Source organism: Salvelinus alpinus, chromosome 4, assembly GCF_045679555.1.
Source record: "Salvelinus alpinus chromosome 4, SLU_Salpinus.1, whole genome shotgun sequence".
Taxonomy (NCBI): Eukaryota; Metazoa; Chordata; class Actinopteri; order Salmoniformes; family Salmonidae; genus Salvelinus; species Salvelinus alpinus.
Genome location: NC_092089.1, coordinates 24,046,256 through 24,062,187, shown reverse-complemented (window position 1 = coordinate 24,062,187; position 15,932 = coordinate 24,046,256). Strand labels below are relative to the sequence as shown.

At 43.9% G+C, this 15,932-nt stretch overlaps 2 protein-coding genes across 14 annotated transcripts in view; one reads left to right on the top strand and one right to left on the bottom strand.

Moving 5' to 3' along the window:
• ptk2ab (protein tyrosine kinase 2ab) overlaps nucleotides 1-15,932 on the bottom strand; it is a 159,553-nt gene that overhangs the window by 61,498 nt on the left and 82,123 nt on the right. For all 10 annotated transcript variants that reach the window (XR_011674542.1, XR_011674543.1, XR_011674541.1 and 7 more), the window contains one exon: nucleotides 109-249. Coding sequence is in view for 7 of the 10 variants with exons in the window: in XM_071396157.1 (XP_071252258.1) it covers nucleotides 109-249 (141 nt within the window). In the remaining 3 variants the exon portion in view is untranslated. The remainder of the gene's footprint in view (nucleotides 1-108; nucleotides 250-15,932) is intronic.
• Nucleotides 6,312-11,886, top strand: LOC139573095 (cytochrome P450 2F3-like). 4 transcript variants are annotated; one of them, XM_071396171.1, is made up of 2 exons: nucleotides 6,312-6,448; nucleotides 9,519-11,886. In XM_071396171.1, exon 2 carries the CDS (start codon nucleotides 9,528-9,530, stop codon nucleotides 11,004-11,006), a length of 1,479 nt encoding a protein of 492 aa, XP_071252272.1. In that variant the 5' UTR covers nucleotides 6,312-6,448; nucleotides 9,519-9,527; the 3' UTR covers nucleotides 11,007-11,886. The 4 variants fall into 4 exon arrangements, with proteins under 4 accessions (XP_071252272.1, XP_071252271.1, XP_071252273.1 ...); XM_071396170.1 differs by having other exon boundaries at nucleotides 6,351-6,484; XM_071396172.1 differs by having other exon boundaries at nucleotides 6,366-6,479.

Below are 15,932 nucleotides of genomic sequence, written 5' to 3'. Positions count from 1 at the left end.
ACTGAGCTGAGCTCTTCCTATCTGGAACCCTGCAAGCCAGGGTTTCCCTGAGGACAGCCAACCGTTATCACAGAGGGATAGTGAAACGTCTATCACTAGCCTACTTACCCCAAGGGCACATTTAAAACATTCCTTGTCGAATCTGTAAATGGGAGACAGGATCTCAAAGAACTTGTGAATGCTCTGTTCATCGTTTAGGTTGGCAAATTGTTTGAAGGTCTGCTGGATCAGTTTCCTTAGTGGTTTAGCCTTGGAGAGTAGAGAGAGAGAGAGATACAAAGGGTAAGGACTCCTACATGTCTTGGTAAAAAGAAAGTTACTAACAACAAATAAAGACTGAGGGTAGGAAAAAGTGAACATCCTTATCAATTATAAGGCTACACCTACAAATAGTGATTATCAAAAAATCATCAACAGAACTAAATGATCATACAGTACGTGTTTGGATTGACTCTCAACATAAAGTCAACTCTGAGCATTATTATTCCTTAGCAGAGTCATTCATCAGCATCCTATCAGATGACTCATAGACACATCCACACCAGGAGCCTCTGACACCACAGCCCAATACTGAGTCATGACAATAAGATCAGCTGCATCCTGTGAAAGCAGAAACTCTGTCTATGCCGCACTCTCCCCCATCACTCCCAATAATTACAAGCATTCAAAAGAAAAATGCCAAACAAATCACAAATCTATGCTTTGAAATTCAAAAAGTGGAAAAGACAAATTGCTGAATCTAATTGGATTTTCTAGGATGATGACACCTCATTTGGTCCTTGAAAGCATTTACATGAAACTGAAATGGGGGAAAAAACAAGATGTTTTAATTATGCAAATATTAACTTGGAGGAGCATCAATTATGAACCGCCTAATTGGATAACAACAATCAAGGTAATTAGTCACATGATGGGTTCTGGGATCCTATATGAGTGCTCTCCTGTGCACATCTCTACACAACAAATTCATCTCTGTCAGTCTGCTCAATTAGTGTACAAAGCCTACTGAGTGAACCATCCATTTTCAGTTGCGTTTCGTATCATTCATGGTGTTTCATAATTCAAAGCCTGATACCAGTTAGTCTCGGTTGCTGTGTCTTAAACATACAGATGTAGGATCTTCATTTGACCAGTATTGCCAAAGCAAAATAATCCTGCAGCAACAGGATTTGAACGTTTAGTCCATAATGTTGCGTGATCGGTGGTAAGGCTTTTAGCTGGCCCAAATTAGGCTACATGAGAAGTGCAACACTGTTAATATAAATGTCTGTTTTCAGAATTAACCGCTTTCCCAAAAACGTACATAAAAAATTTGTCTACTTCTCTGCTATTTAAATCTGAAATCAAAATATATTCTACCAACCAAATTATAGCACTGGGGGAGGCATACAGCTCACCCCAACTCATTAAACTAACCCGCTATAACAACTAACTAACCAAATTATAGCACTGGGGGAGGCATACAGCTCACCCCAACTCATTAAACTAACCTGCTATAACAACTAACTAACCAAATTATAGCACTGGGGGAGGCATACAGCTCACCCCAACTCATTAAACTAACCTGCTATAACAACTAACTAACCAAATTATAGCACTGGGGGAGGCATACAGCTCACCCCAACTCATGAAACTAACCTGCTATAACAACTAACTAACCAAATTATAGCACTGGGGGAGGCATACAGCTCACCCCAACTCATGAAACTAACCTGCTATAACAACTAACTAACCAAATTATAGCACTGGGGGAGGCATACAGCTCACCCCAACTCATGAAACTAACCCGCTATAACAACTAACTAACCAAATTATAGCACTGGGGGAGGCATACAGCTCACCCCAACTCATTAAACTAACCTGCTATAACAATTAACTAACCAAATTAGCGACCTCACTTACTATAGCTAACCCATGGCCTACCTATCTAAAACATTCACTTTTACTACTGCAATGTACTTCTGGGCTACTTACCATGTACTAGTACTTCTGGGCTACTTACCACATCTACTACTACCACCTTGTCTCCCACTGAAGGCTACTATCTACCATGTATAAAACAGTCCCTCCCTCTACTACTACCACCTAGTCTCCCACTGAAGGCTACTATCTACCATGTATAAAACAGTCCCCCCCCTCTACTACTACCACCTAGTCTCCCACTGAAGGCTACTATCTACCATGTATAAAACAGTCCCTCCCTCTACTACTACCACCTAGTCTCCCACTGAAGGCTACTATCTACCATGTATAAAACAGTCCCTCCCTCTACTACTACCACCTAGTCTCCCACTGAAGGCTACTATCTACCATGTATAAAACAGTCCCTCCCTCTACTACTACCACCTAGTCTCCCACTGAAGGCTACTATCTACCATGTATAAAACAGTCCCTCCCTCTACTACTACCACCAAGTCTCCCACTGAAGGCTACTATCTACCATGTATAAAACAGTCCCCCCCTCTACTACTACCACCTAGTCTCCCACTGAAGGCTACTATCTACCATGTATAAAACAGTCCCTCCCTCTACTACTACCACCTAGTCTCCCACTGAAGGCTACTATCTACCATGTATAAAACAGTCCCTCCATCTACTACTACCACCTAGTCTCCCACTGAAGGCTACTATCTACCATGTATAAAACAGTCCCCCCCTCTACTACTACCACCTAGTCTCCCACTGAAGGCTACTATCTACCATGTATAAAACAGTCCCTCCCTCTACTACAGCAGCCTACATTCTTCAACAGCAACAAACTTTTAAACTTCTTCCACTAGATGCACCATCATATTTCTTTCCCCAAATAATAACCTAAAAGTCCGATTGGGTAAAAGTATTAGTCTGAGTGTAGTTATTTGTGATGAAACGTGATCTAACTGCCCCACACTCCAAAGTAATAAGGTTGATATAGTAGTCAGACCTGATATTTTATTAGAATTAACTTTGACTATATGTCACTGCTTCGCTGAAGAACAACGTTTTAAACTTCTTCGACTACAACAAATGTTTCTTCACGGAAAATTACCAGCTAGTTTCTCTTGTGTTTTTATTTTCTAATTTAAACTGCATCGTTGGGAAAGAGCTTGTTAGTAAGCATTTTACTGTAAGGTCTACTACACCTGTTGTATTCAGCGCATGCGACTAATACTATTTTATTTTATTAAAAGTCACAATGCTCTTTTACAGGGATAGGCAACTTTGATTGGGGTAGGGGCCACAAAAAATCGGAACTCATCATGAAGGGCCGCAGTGGCTCGCGGGTCTGCGTACCCTCATCCATACAAACACATGCAGTCAGAGCCGGCCCTAGACTTTTGGGGGCCCTAAGTGAAATTTCTAAGCTTTAGAATGAATTGCCTGGAATTCCTGCAATTATAGTGTAGAGAAAATGTAGCAATTTTTAAGCAAGTTTTCTGCAGTTCTACTAATTGTTCCATGGGCCAGAGATGAAAATGTGCAGTTTTAAAGCTAATTTCCTGCAATTCTACACATTTTGCCATAGAGTGGAGAGAAATGTTTGCAGTTTTGAGTATGATATCTAAGTGAGAGTGACGAAGAAAATCAATACCCCCCCCCCAGCCGGTCGGTAATTCGTCCATGATTACTACAAGTTTAGATTGCTGGCTAGACTAATTTACCAATCTAAAATGGTTAGCGGACATGGGCTAGTTGAGTGACTGTCAGTGACTGACTTAACAAGAGAATAACTGCTGATGCAAAACCACATTTTGAAATGGCACCTTTTATTTTCTACTATTCTAACTTTCAATTGTAAATTGAGACCCCGATTTCTTTTCTTCTTTCGTTTTGGGAAATTGATCCGCGGGCCTACAAAAGCTTCCTAAGACCAACTGACCAGCGTTTTGCAAAGAGCAAGACACACAAACTAATAGCACAGAACAGAAAATTGATTCATATTAATGTGAGTGTAGCACCTATTTCTCAATGCCAGAAAAACATTTAATAGTAACTTAGAGCACCAAAAGAAAACATTCCAAATTACAAACTCTTAAATCAATATTAATAATATTGTAATGTTGTTCTAAAGTTGGGCTTGAGGTTTTCTTCAAATCAGCTCTATCTTCTGAAACAATACAATAACGCCGTACAGTCAGCGTCACACGGTGGGAAATACAAAGCCAAGCTCAGCCTTCGTGTCCTCCTGCGTCACACGGTGGGGAAATACAAAGCCAAGCTCAGCCTTCGTGTCCTCCTGCGTCACACGGTGGGGAAATACAAAGCCAAGCTCAGCCTTCGTGTCCTCCTGGGTCACACGGTGGGGAAATACAAAGCCAAGCTCAGCCTTCGTGTCCTCCTGGGTCACACGGTGGGGAAATACAAAGCCAAGCTCGGCCTTCGTGTCCTCCTGGGTCACACGGTGGGGAAATACAAAGCCAAGCTCGGCCTTCGTGTCCTCCTGGGTCACACGGTGGGGAAATACAAAGCCAAGCTCAGCCTTCGTGTCCTCCTGGGTCACACGGTGGGGAAATACAAAGCCAAGCTCAGCCTTCGTGTCCTCCTGGGTCACACGGTGGGGAAAAACAAAGCCAAGCTCAGCCTTCGTGTCCTCCTCGGTCACACGGTGGGGACATACAAAGCCAAGCTCAGCCTTCGTGTCCTCCTGGGTCACACGGTGGGGAAAAACAAAGCCAAGCTCAGCCTTCGTGTCCTCCTCGGTCACACGGTGGGGAAATACAAAGCCAAGCTCAGCCTTCGAGTCCTCCTGGGTCACACGGTGGGGAAATACAAAGCCAAGCTCAGCCTTCGTGTCCTCCTGGGTCACACGGTGGGGAAATACAAAGCCAAGCTCAGCCTTCGTGTCCTCCTGGGTCACACGGTGGGGAAATACAAAGCCAAGCTCAGCCTTCGTGTCCTCCTGGGTCACACGGTGGGGAAATACAAAGCCAAGCTCAGCCTTCGTGTCCTCCTCGGTCACACGGTGGGGAAATACAAAGCCAAGCTCAGCCTTCGTGTCCTCCTGGGTCACACGGTGGGGAAATACAAAGCCAAGCTCAGCCTTCGTGTCCGTCCTCGTGGGTTTGTTCGTAGGTGTAAAGAGAGTAACAGTATCAAAATAGCAACTGCATTTGTACTCATAATCTCCTTTTTGATCAACCTTTTAGTGTTTAGTGAAGTTTTTAGTTTGGTGAAGTTTTTTGCACGCAATGAAAAACGTTCTAATAAGTTGGATAAGTTTGTGAGAATGAGGCGGGCGAATTGGGCATCTACTCGTCAATCAGCAATCTGAGGGGCACATTTCATCCCTGAGAACTTCCACGGCTATCAACAATGGAAGGAGGACTTAAGCAAGAAGTTGCTTCTCAAAGTGGATTCTGTCCATACCATCAACGTGGCTTCTAAAGCGTCTCAACCAGCCAGCAGAATGGAGTATTATCACGGTCTTCAGTGAGCATGGAAGTGAACCGGGTAAGGGGTATGATCTTTGTACGTCTGTAACTTTCTCACACATCATTATTCACGATTCATTCATGATTATCCATAATCATGGTAGTATCCACATTCACGTAGAAGTGTTAAGAAACATATTCTATTTTTATTTACAATAAAAGTATTTACAATACTATTCCTTTATATTGGGCACAAAATGATCTGAAACACAACCAAAGCAAATTGCGAAAGCATCCAACACGTTTGTAGAGTCACAAGCTTGATGTAGTCATTGCGTGCTAGGAATATGGGAACAAATACACAACTTTTGACTACTTTAATACACTTATAAATACATTTGTCCAAATACTTTTGGTTCCCTACAATGGGGGGACTATGTACAAAAAGTGCTGTAATTTCTAAACAGTTCATCTGATATGGATGAATACCCTAAAGATGAGTCTGCACTTTAACCTTATAGACATTGTATCATTTCAAATTCAAAGTGCTGGAGAACAGAGCCAAAACAACAAACAATGTGTCACTGTCCATATACTTTTAACCTCACTGTCCAGTAACGAAGTCGTCCTGAATACATCTGACCTGTTTTCCACCCTGGTCATAGGCCTATAGCCATGTCAAAATACACATAATTGCAGGAAATTAGGTTAAAAACAGTAAACATTTCCTGGGGGAAATGTGTTTAATAAAAAATACAAATAAAAGTTTTAAAACCGAGACAGACACAGTATTAGATATTAGTCCTTTCCACTCCTGGTGATTTCTGCACTGTCATCTGCTTTGTTAATGTTGGCCTCAGATTCTAAAAAGCAGGAAGGGATTGGGGTGAAGGTGCAATCTGTGTAAAGTATGTCAGCACAACTCAGCAGCCAATCACATAATCCGTTGTTCACTTCTGTTCCAGTACAGTAAGTTCCAACACACACCCTTATCTCTGCAAACATCTGCATCACACACACACACACACACACACAGTCAGGCAGGCAACAGAGACCGAGAACAACACAGAGAGAAGGAAAACACTAAAGATAGATAGGTGGGTTAAAGAAGAAACAACAACAACGAAGGTTAAGTATGTAAACACGGTTATGTGAGTTATTGGCTCACTCCATTATGGTATCCTTCCGTGCCGCAGGATACATTACGAGTAATGATTTTCATGTTAGTCCAGGAGTCAATTCCAATTTAATTAGAAATTTCATTTCAATTCTTGAATTCACTCCTGAAGTGGAGAATGTTTTTTAATTCAATTTTGTATTTTTTTTCAGTTATGGAATTTGAATTGAAATTAAACAGTTTGGATTTTTTTAAATTGGAAGTGAATTATAATTCTAAAAACATTTAAATCTTTGGAATTTAATATTTGTACATTTCCCAGGTAATGGAATTAATGCACATAGTATCAAAATGTTCTGTAGGATTTGTATTTAATAATCCACGCTCTTAGAAAAAATCGTTCCAAAAGGGTTCTTCGGCTGTCCCTGTAGGATAACCCTTTTTGGTTACAGGTATAACTATTTTGGGTTCCATGTAGAACCCTGGGGAAAGGGTTCTACATGGAACCCAACAGGGTTCTACCTGGAACAGAAAATGGTTCTCCTATGGGGACATCCGAAAAACCCTTTTAGGTTCTAGATAGCACCTTGTTTTCTAAGAGTGTATTCCTACATGTCCAGTATAGCTACTGTAGGCTGTCTGAATAGTGACATGACGAGCTTGAAAGCCTGAGGGAATTACATTTGAATTTGTGGAATTGTTGTGGATAATATTGAATTGGGAATTCAAGGCGCCGTAGATCACCGACAAAAAGGATTGGAGTAATCCAATACCTCCCATAACCATGGTTACATACTGTATGTAGCCTTTGTTATGTAGCACTATATTGGATCACTCCAATATGGTATCACAGTACCAGATGAATCAGTGAACTAGTCTTTGGCCAGACAAAGAGCAAAGTTCAGTCCGGACTGAGCTCAGAGCAGTCATGTGTCCCTCCGCCCCTTTCCAGGGAAGCAGATACAACACCAAGAACAGCCCTCCTGACCACATAGATGGGTCAACATGTGCTAGACAGCACCCAACTGGCCGAGGCGCAAACGTCCGAGAGGTGAACTCTGAGCAGGGCCCACGAGATAGTAACTCCTCCAAAAGAATGCACCACCACAGCAAAAGGCAAAAGCCTGCCGGACAGCCAAAATGCTGCAGTAACAACATGAGAGTCTGTTCAGGTAGGCCCTGGCCCAGAACTCTCTCACGCTAGCAAACGAAAGCCGATAAAACCTTTTGCATTGGCTGCGTCTGTGAAATTAAGTGTACATTGCCCCGGCCGAGCACAGCACGCTGGGGGAAGCCCCTAGTTAACCAGCGACATGTGGACAACTGTAATGGCCGGTTCACACGTCACTCAGACAGAACCCTTGTCCAGAATGCGGGGTTAGGATGGAGGTCGACACTCCTTTCATCTGAACCCATTCAGAAATATTCAGTCAACCAGGGCTTCAACACCAGAAGACCCTGAGACATAGGCACCAGAACTGATGCGATACCGGCAACGGAATTGGAGTTCGTAGCCCTCCAGCAATGTCTTCAGTACCCATGGGAGCTCCACCTGCCTCTCTCAGTTTGCTCTTTGGGACTGTGAGAGGCTGCCAAGGCCGGCGGCAAGCACGTCAAATCAAATGAAAATGTATTGGCCGCATACACAGTTTAGAAGATGTTATAGCGGGTGCAGAAAAATGCTGTAGGACAGGGAGAAAGCAAATGAAGACTCAATTAGCCTAGCTATCTGGCTAGCTAACTTAGCTAGCTATCTTAGCCAACTAGCTTCTCAAGGTTTGATGCAGTCAAGACAGGTACTACGTAATCATATTGGATGATAAACAACCTAGCTATGACAAGCTAGAAGTTAGTATAGTAGCGCAAGTCAGTTCGGTTGGTTGCTGCCTCTCCCTCCCTCCTTCTTGCTCCTGTTTCACTTGCTCACAGTACACTCACCACAAGGCACCTCTTCCTCACAAGGCCCCTCCTCCGCCTGCTCTCCCTCACGCTGTATCAGCTCTGGTGAATAAAGTAGCTTACAAATTGACTTTTCTGCTGCTTCCCTCACTCTGATCCGACCACGTCTATACGGAACTGGTCTTCCTCGGGTCCTTTCGGAACGGGTCTCTTGTCGACATTGAAAAATGTATTAATGCATATTTGGCCGGGTGGGAAAGCCCAAGGTCATTTCAGAACGGGTCCAAGGATGCTTTTTAAAACTTTTATTAACTGCTAAAATTAACTACAGTAACGGTTGGAATTTCATTTTTCCGCTGTATCAGACCCAAAACCGAACCGTGACGCCAAAACCGCAATACGTACTGAACCGTGGGTTTAGCGAACCGTTACACCCCTAGTAAATACTTTATATTAGTTATGTCAAGAGTCCAGTATATAAATACGCGGTGTGTATAAACACTAACAAAAAATGCAATGTACAGTAGTAATTATATTAGAATAATAACATGTCAAAAGTCCAGTGTATAAATACACCGTGTGAAAAGCAGTATAAAAGGAAGTGTCCAGTGTTTAATGTCTCTATGCATGGGACAGCAGCATTGGCTGTGTGTGTTTCAGATTGACAGCTGGGCTCCGCCTTCTGAGACGCAGGCCGCTGCCTGTGGACAGACACCTTTCCTTTCTCACAGTGAAACACCATACTGGACATGGTAGTTTCTCTCTGTGTAACACCGGCAGTGTAATAGAGCTGTATGTGCGTTTCTAAGGGAAAAGAGGATGGGGACAACAGAGCACCCAGATGGAGAGGCTAGCTAGCTGCTCCAAGCTATTGAATAGCTGTGGGTATACGTCTGCCCTATACACTAAGATACAGCTCTTACCTAGCAAATCCTCTCAGGAATGCGCAGAGGAAGAGAATAGGTGGAAGTAGTGCCGCTGCAGCTATTTAAGGGGGGCATCCGCAACATAACCCAGTACACAGGACTAATCAAAAAATTCTTACTCTGAATGTATCCTGGCGCGCAGAAGGATACAATATTGGAGTGATGCAATATAGTACTACATAACAAGAAGAACAATAACAAGAGACGTTGTTGTTTGTTTTGCAGGCTGGAACAATGGAGATGTGTAGTAGCGTGGTGTTGGGAGGCCTGGTGTTGTTACTTCTACTGTGGTTGTTCAGGCTGAGGAGACAGAGACATGTCCATCTACCCCCTGGACCCTGCACCCTGCCGCTGCTAGGCAACCTGCATCAGATGGACAAACAGGCCCCCTTCAAGACCCTCACCAAGTGGAGTGGTGTGTATGGGCCAGTGATGACAGTGTATCTTGGGCCCCAGCGAGCCGTGGTGCTGGTGGGGTACGAGGCAGTCAAGGAGGCTCTGGTGGACCAGGCTGAGGATTTCACAGGACGAGCTCCTGTCCCCTTCCTGGTCCTAGTTACCAGGGGATACGGCCTGGCCATCAGTAATGGGGAGCGTTGGCGCCAGTTGCGTCGTTTCACCCTGACCACGCTGAGAGACTTTGGGATGGGCCGTAAGAGGATGGAGGAGTGGGTACAGGAGGAGAGCCAACACCTCATAGACAGTCTGGATGCCACTAAAGCCGTGCCCTTCGATCCTCATCCATTCCTGAGTCGCACCGTGTCCAACGTCATCTGCTCCCTGGTGTTCGGCCAGCGCTTCGGCTATGACGATGACAACTTCCTGCACTTGCTCAACATCCTCTCAGCTGTACTGCGCTTTGGAAGCAGCCCCTGTGGACAGCTGTACAACATCTTCCCCTGGCTGATGGAACACCTGCCTGGTCGGCAGCAAGTCGTGTTCGGCCAGATGGACGAGCTGAGAGGCTTTGTGATGAAAAAGATCCACGAGCACCAGGAGACCATTGACCCAGGCAACCCTAGAGACTTCACAGACTCCTTCCTCACCAGACTCAAACAGGAGAAGGATGTGTCCTCCTCTGAGTTCCATTACGAGAACCTGGTGTCCACAGTGTTGGACCTCTTCCTTGCAGGAACAGAGACCACCAGCACCACTCTCAGATATGCCTTCATGCTGCTCCTCAAATACCCCGACATTCAGGAGCACGTTCAGCAGGAGATCGACACAGTGATTGGCCGACAACGCGTCCCTCAGATGGAGGACAGGAAGTACCTCCCCTTCACAGAAGCCGTCATCCACGAGGTGCAGCGCTTCCTGGACATCGCCCCATTGAACCTCCCGCACTATGCCACCAAGAATATCTCATTCAGAGGGTACACTATCCCTCAGGGCACCGTGATCCTTCCAATGCTGCACTCTGTTCTGAGAGACCAGGACCACTGGGCCACGCCCACAACCTTCAATCCCAATCACTTCCTTGATCAGAACGGAAACTTCCAGAAGAACCCCGCCTTCTTGGCTTTCTCTGCAGGTAAGCGTGCCTGTGTGGGAGAGTCTCTGGCTCGTATGGAGATCTTTCTGTTCCTGGTGTCTCTGCTGCAACATTTCTCCTTCTCCTGCCCTGGAGGACCTGACAGCATTGACCTCAGCCCAGAGTTCAGCAGTTTCACTAACGTGCCGCGTCACTACCAGCTCATTGCTACACCCCGCTGACCAGGAGGGGAATTGCAGCCGAACCACAGGTGGAGCACTCAGGAGGAGGAGGAGTAGAGATGAGGGAGGTAGGGACAGCACAGGAGGTTGGTTCCCATGTGTCTGATGCCATTTCATAAGCTTGTTCCAGCCATTATTATTATGAGCCGTTCTCCCCTCAGCAGCCTCCACTGAGGGACGGGTGTCTGTTTTTTGTTTTGTTTTTCATGACAATGTGATGCTTTGTGATGCGTGTCCTTTAACAACGAATGCTTGGAGATTTTTCTGGTCAGTATAAGTGGATCAGGAGAAACTCAGGGTCCTGGAGGGAAGAGCGGGGAGGAGATATGCTGGGTGTACCAGACAGTAATGTAATGTACACTGAGGATTCAGGCCTGTGTAATTTGATGAGAGTTGGAGGCCCATTTCCCAGGCCGGCTGTCAGTCAGGGGATCTAGGTACCAGTGTATCTTTCATTTTATCAGTGTCTTTGTGTCTCAGCAACTAAGTCAATGTGTATGAGGCAGCACTGCCGCAAAAAAAGATGGCTCTTAGATGGCAATCACCTCACTCTCTACCAACTCACCAGTGGATACAGTTACTGTTAGAAGTTATTGCATCATTAGACTTATCGACAGAGAAATTGAATGATCCTAGTCAATAGTGCTGAGCAATTAGTGCTTTTTGAGGTCAGTTCGGTTTCGGTTCCATAATTTATTTTTAAATCACAGCAAAAAAATGTTTTAACATTAAATGCACTATGCGAGTTGAATGCTGTAACACAGAATAAAACCATTAATAAAAGTCCCATGATGGTAGTGACGGCCCATTACTGCTGATCACTTATTAACCATCATGTATTCACAGTACTTTACTTTAATAAAACATTTATTTTATTTGATGACTTTATTATTTCATTCCAAGTCATCATCTCATCTGTATAGAGCTGCTGCCTATGCTGTCTGACAAAATCACTATTTTACTAGTTCTTCAAAGTAAATAAGGCAAACTTTTATGACTGCTGAACACCAATGATCAATCACTTCGATCATGTATTTTCAGGTAGAGATACAGTATATTTATCAAAACGGCTGGATGTCCTTTGAGTGGTGGACCATTCTTGATACACACGGGAAACTGTTGAGCGTGAAAAACCCAGCAGCTTTGCAGTTCTTTACAAAATAGGTGCCCGGCGCATTGGTTTATCATACCACGTTCAAAGGCACTTAAATATTTTGTCTTTCCTAGGGCTGTGGCGGTCATGAAATTTTGTCAGACGGTTATTGTCATGCAAAAGACTGCCGGTCTCACGGTAGTTGACAGTTCATTAACATAAACAAGTTGATGTGTGCCTTCAGAACATCCGAATTTAAAAAGTCTAATAAATCTATTTATTATACACCATCACAATAAATCCATTATTTATTTTAGTCAGGTCTAAAGAAACATTATGATCTGAGTAAAAAATATTTCAGAAGAACAGAATATGAGTTGGTCTACTGTATGTTATCTGGCTATGCTCCATGCCATAGACTGTAGGCTTGATCATTTAGCTGACAAGATATGCTTATAAGTCCCATGCCATTATTTTATATATGATTTAATAGTTAGAAGAATAGAATTGAACTTAGCTGAATAAAATAGAAAGGATATTTTTCCCATTCTGGAGCAAGTGTGTATATGAAGTGGCTATGTTGAGTGTAAAAGGTCCTATACACTAGATTTAGAGTTACTTGGCAACTTTAGTCATGAATGATACAAAACTAGAATGTCTTAGAAATCAAAACATATATTGGCTGCATGTATCTAATATAGGCTATTGATGATCTGAGAAAGTCAAAAAAATAAAGCTTGTGCTCCATTCCTTACCTCAGGCTGTTCTCATCAAGTCATCATATTTTCACCCAGCAGTCTATTCTCAATTGAATCTTGTCTTTACTGAGATGTCAAATTAGTTTAGATTTAGAATGTCCCATTATCAAATGTGCAGGAACAGGAACAGGGGAAAAATACATGTAATCCGTATGCACTCCAATAGTGAATGGAAGCCGCGCACTCGCGACGGTCAGTCTTTCAATGATGCCGGAAAACCCACTGAGTTTTATAGCAGAGCTGTGCTTCATGTGATATTCTGCCCAAACTCTGTATGCCATGGTCTCTTGAACCCTGTTCCTGCAGTTACCCAGTGCTTACATTTGGAAACCTAGTGAAAACTCTTCAGGAACATCGATAGTAACATGTTTTCACAACGAAACATATTTCACTAAATTGTTGACAGCCCCGCTGCACGCTTGAGAAAGGAATGAAGGAGAGAGAGGAGGAGATGGAAACGCACGGTGGTGAGATATTCTGTATAGCTAAAGGTAATGTGTCACCCCATTAATTATGAAAAAACACAAATAAAATCACTATTATTAGGCTATTCCAAATCATACAAAAATTCACTATAATCGTAAACTAATTGTAAGCCGCCCTGCACAATCAGTGAACCAACAGCATCACTTAGGGACTATACGTTCTCTCCCAGACTCATGGATAGAAATGGTGGAGCGTAGCATAAGGTAACCAGTACATACAGTATGCATAATGATACAGTCCACACTATAGGCTAGCTCATTAATATACCAAAGATCTTAAATCAGTTTGTTTGATGTTTTTCTGCCATGTGTAATATACGGTAGGCTATGTATTGTATAACAGCACCATTTTTTTCCTTCAGGTTTGGGCTCATAAACCTCAGATTCAGATTATACATATGCATAATATCTATGCATATGCATAAGCTCTAATAAGCATATGGGTGTTCTGAATTAATCATCACCTTAAAAAGCATTGTACATTTCGTTGCATTAGGCTATGAAATAACATCCACAAGGACCATGTTTACACTCAGTTTCAACCTGCTTTTGCACTTCTTTCTTCAAATTGATGATCATGATGATCAGTGTTTGATGATCAGTGTTTGATGTGATTATTTCATTTGCATTGATGTCAGAGTGGTTAGAGGGACAGTAGAGCCCTGAGTACCAGGCCATTAGGACCTAATGGAGGGATAATAGTGCCCTGAGTACCAGGCCATTAGGACCTGATGGGGGGATAATAGAGCCCTGAGTACCAGGCCATTAGAACCTGATGGGGGGACAATAGGCGGTGACCCGTTCCTGGCGGTGACCCGTTCCTGGCGGTGACCCGTTCCTGTAGGTTCATGCTCTACAACATTCGCAGAGTACGACCCTGCCTCACACAGGAAGCGGCGCAGGTCCTAATCCAGGCACTTGTCATCTCCCGTCTGGATTACTGCAACTCGCTGTTGGCTGGGCTCCCTGCCTGTGCCATTAAACCCCTACAACTCATCCAGAACGCCGCAGCCCGTCTGGTGTTCAACCTTCCCAAGTTCTCTTACGTCACCCCGCTCCTCCGCTCTCTCCACTGGCTTCCAGTTGAAGCTCGCATCCGCTACAAGACCATGGTGCTTGCCTACGGAGCTGTGAGGGGAACGGCACCTCCGTACCTTCAGGCTCTGATCAGGCCCTACACCCAAACAAGGGCACTGCGTTCATCCACATTTACATTTGCATCCACCTCTGGCCTGCTCGCCTCCCTACCTCTGAGGAAGTACAGCTCCCGCTCAGCCCAGTCAAAACTGTTCGCTGCTCTGGCACCCCAATGGTGGAACAAACTCCCCCACGACGCCAGGTCAGCGGAGTCAATCACCACCTTCCGGAAACACCTGAAACCCCACCTCTTTAAGGAATACCTAGGATAGGATAAAGTAAACCTTCTAACCCCCCCCCATAAAAGAGTTAGATGCACTATTGTAAAGTGGTTGTTCCACTGGATATCATAAGGTGAATGCACCAACTTGTAAGTCGCTCTGGATAAGAGCGTCTGCTAAATGACTTAAATGTAAATGTAAATGTAAATAGAGCCCTGAGTACCAGGCCATTAGGACCTGATGGAGGGACAATAGAGCCCTGAGTACCAGGCCATTAGGACCTGATGGAGGGACAATAGAGCCCTGAGTACCATTAGGACCTAATGGAGGGACAATAGAGCCCTGAGTACCATTAGGACCTGATGGTCGTTAGGGTAATACCGACGCATGTCCTGAGGGCATAAAAGGAAATTACCACCTTCATTCATAGGATAGGTTGATAGTACCCATGTAGTAAGTAACCTAAACCTAGCAATGTTACATTGAGCTGGTTGAATGGAATATGAATGTCAGTCATCCAACATACTGTAACAGACATAAGGCCATGCATATAAAAAAAATAATCGTCCTCCCTTATCTGAAACGAAACCGACCGCCACTGGAACCAAAGTGTTGGTCAGTATTTCCCAGGATACCCCAACTACATTTGATATATGATGTTATATTTAGACAAAGATATAAAGAATACAGGCTCTCTAATTCATACCGTTGGACAAACACCCTGACTTACAGCACCACCACTGCTGGCTAGTAGCAATCTGTATTAGAGATCCTGTTTGCTCTGCCCTAGCTCAGTACATTAGCTAAATGGCTTTTAGCTAGTTAGCGATTAGCATTCATTTAGGCATATGCCAGCTTCCTAAGACCAACTGACTAGCGCTTTGCAGACAGCAAGACACACAAACAAATAGTACAGAACAGAAAACACATGGATTCATATCAAGAAGCAACGTGGAAAGCTGGATTCCTTCTTGTTTTGGAAGAATCTGTTGAGTGCATGCAGTGACTGCATGCTGAGAGAATGTAAACAGCGAGGAACCACAGAGTTTCTAAACCCAGAAGCCCAACATCACAGTTTGGGGTTTTCTCGAAATCTAAAGGCAAAACCTAATTTGACAAACTGATATGTTTTCATTTTCATAAAAAACAACTGTATATCGAAGAATTGCCTTTGATTTGATGACCTGCACATGCGAAGATCGGCACGACACGACCATTAGACCCGATGACAT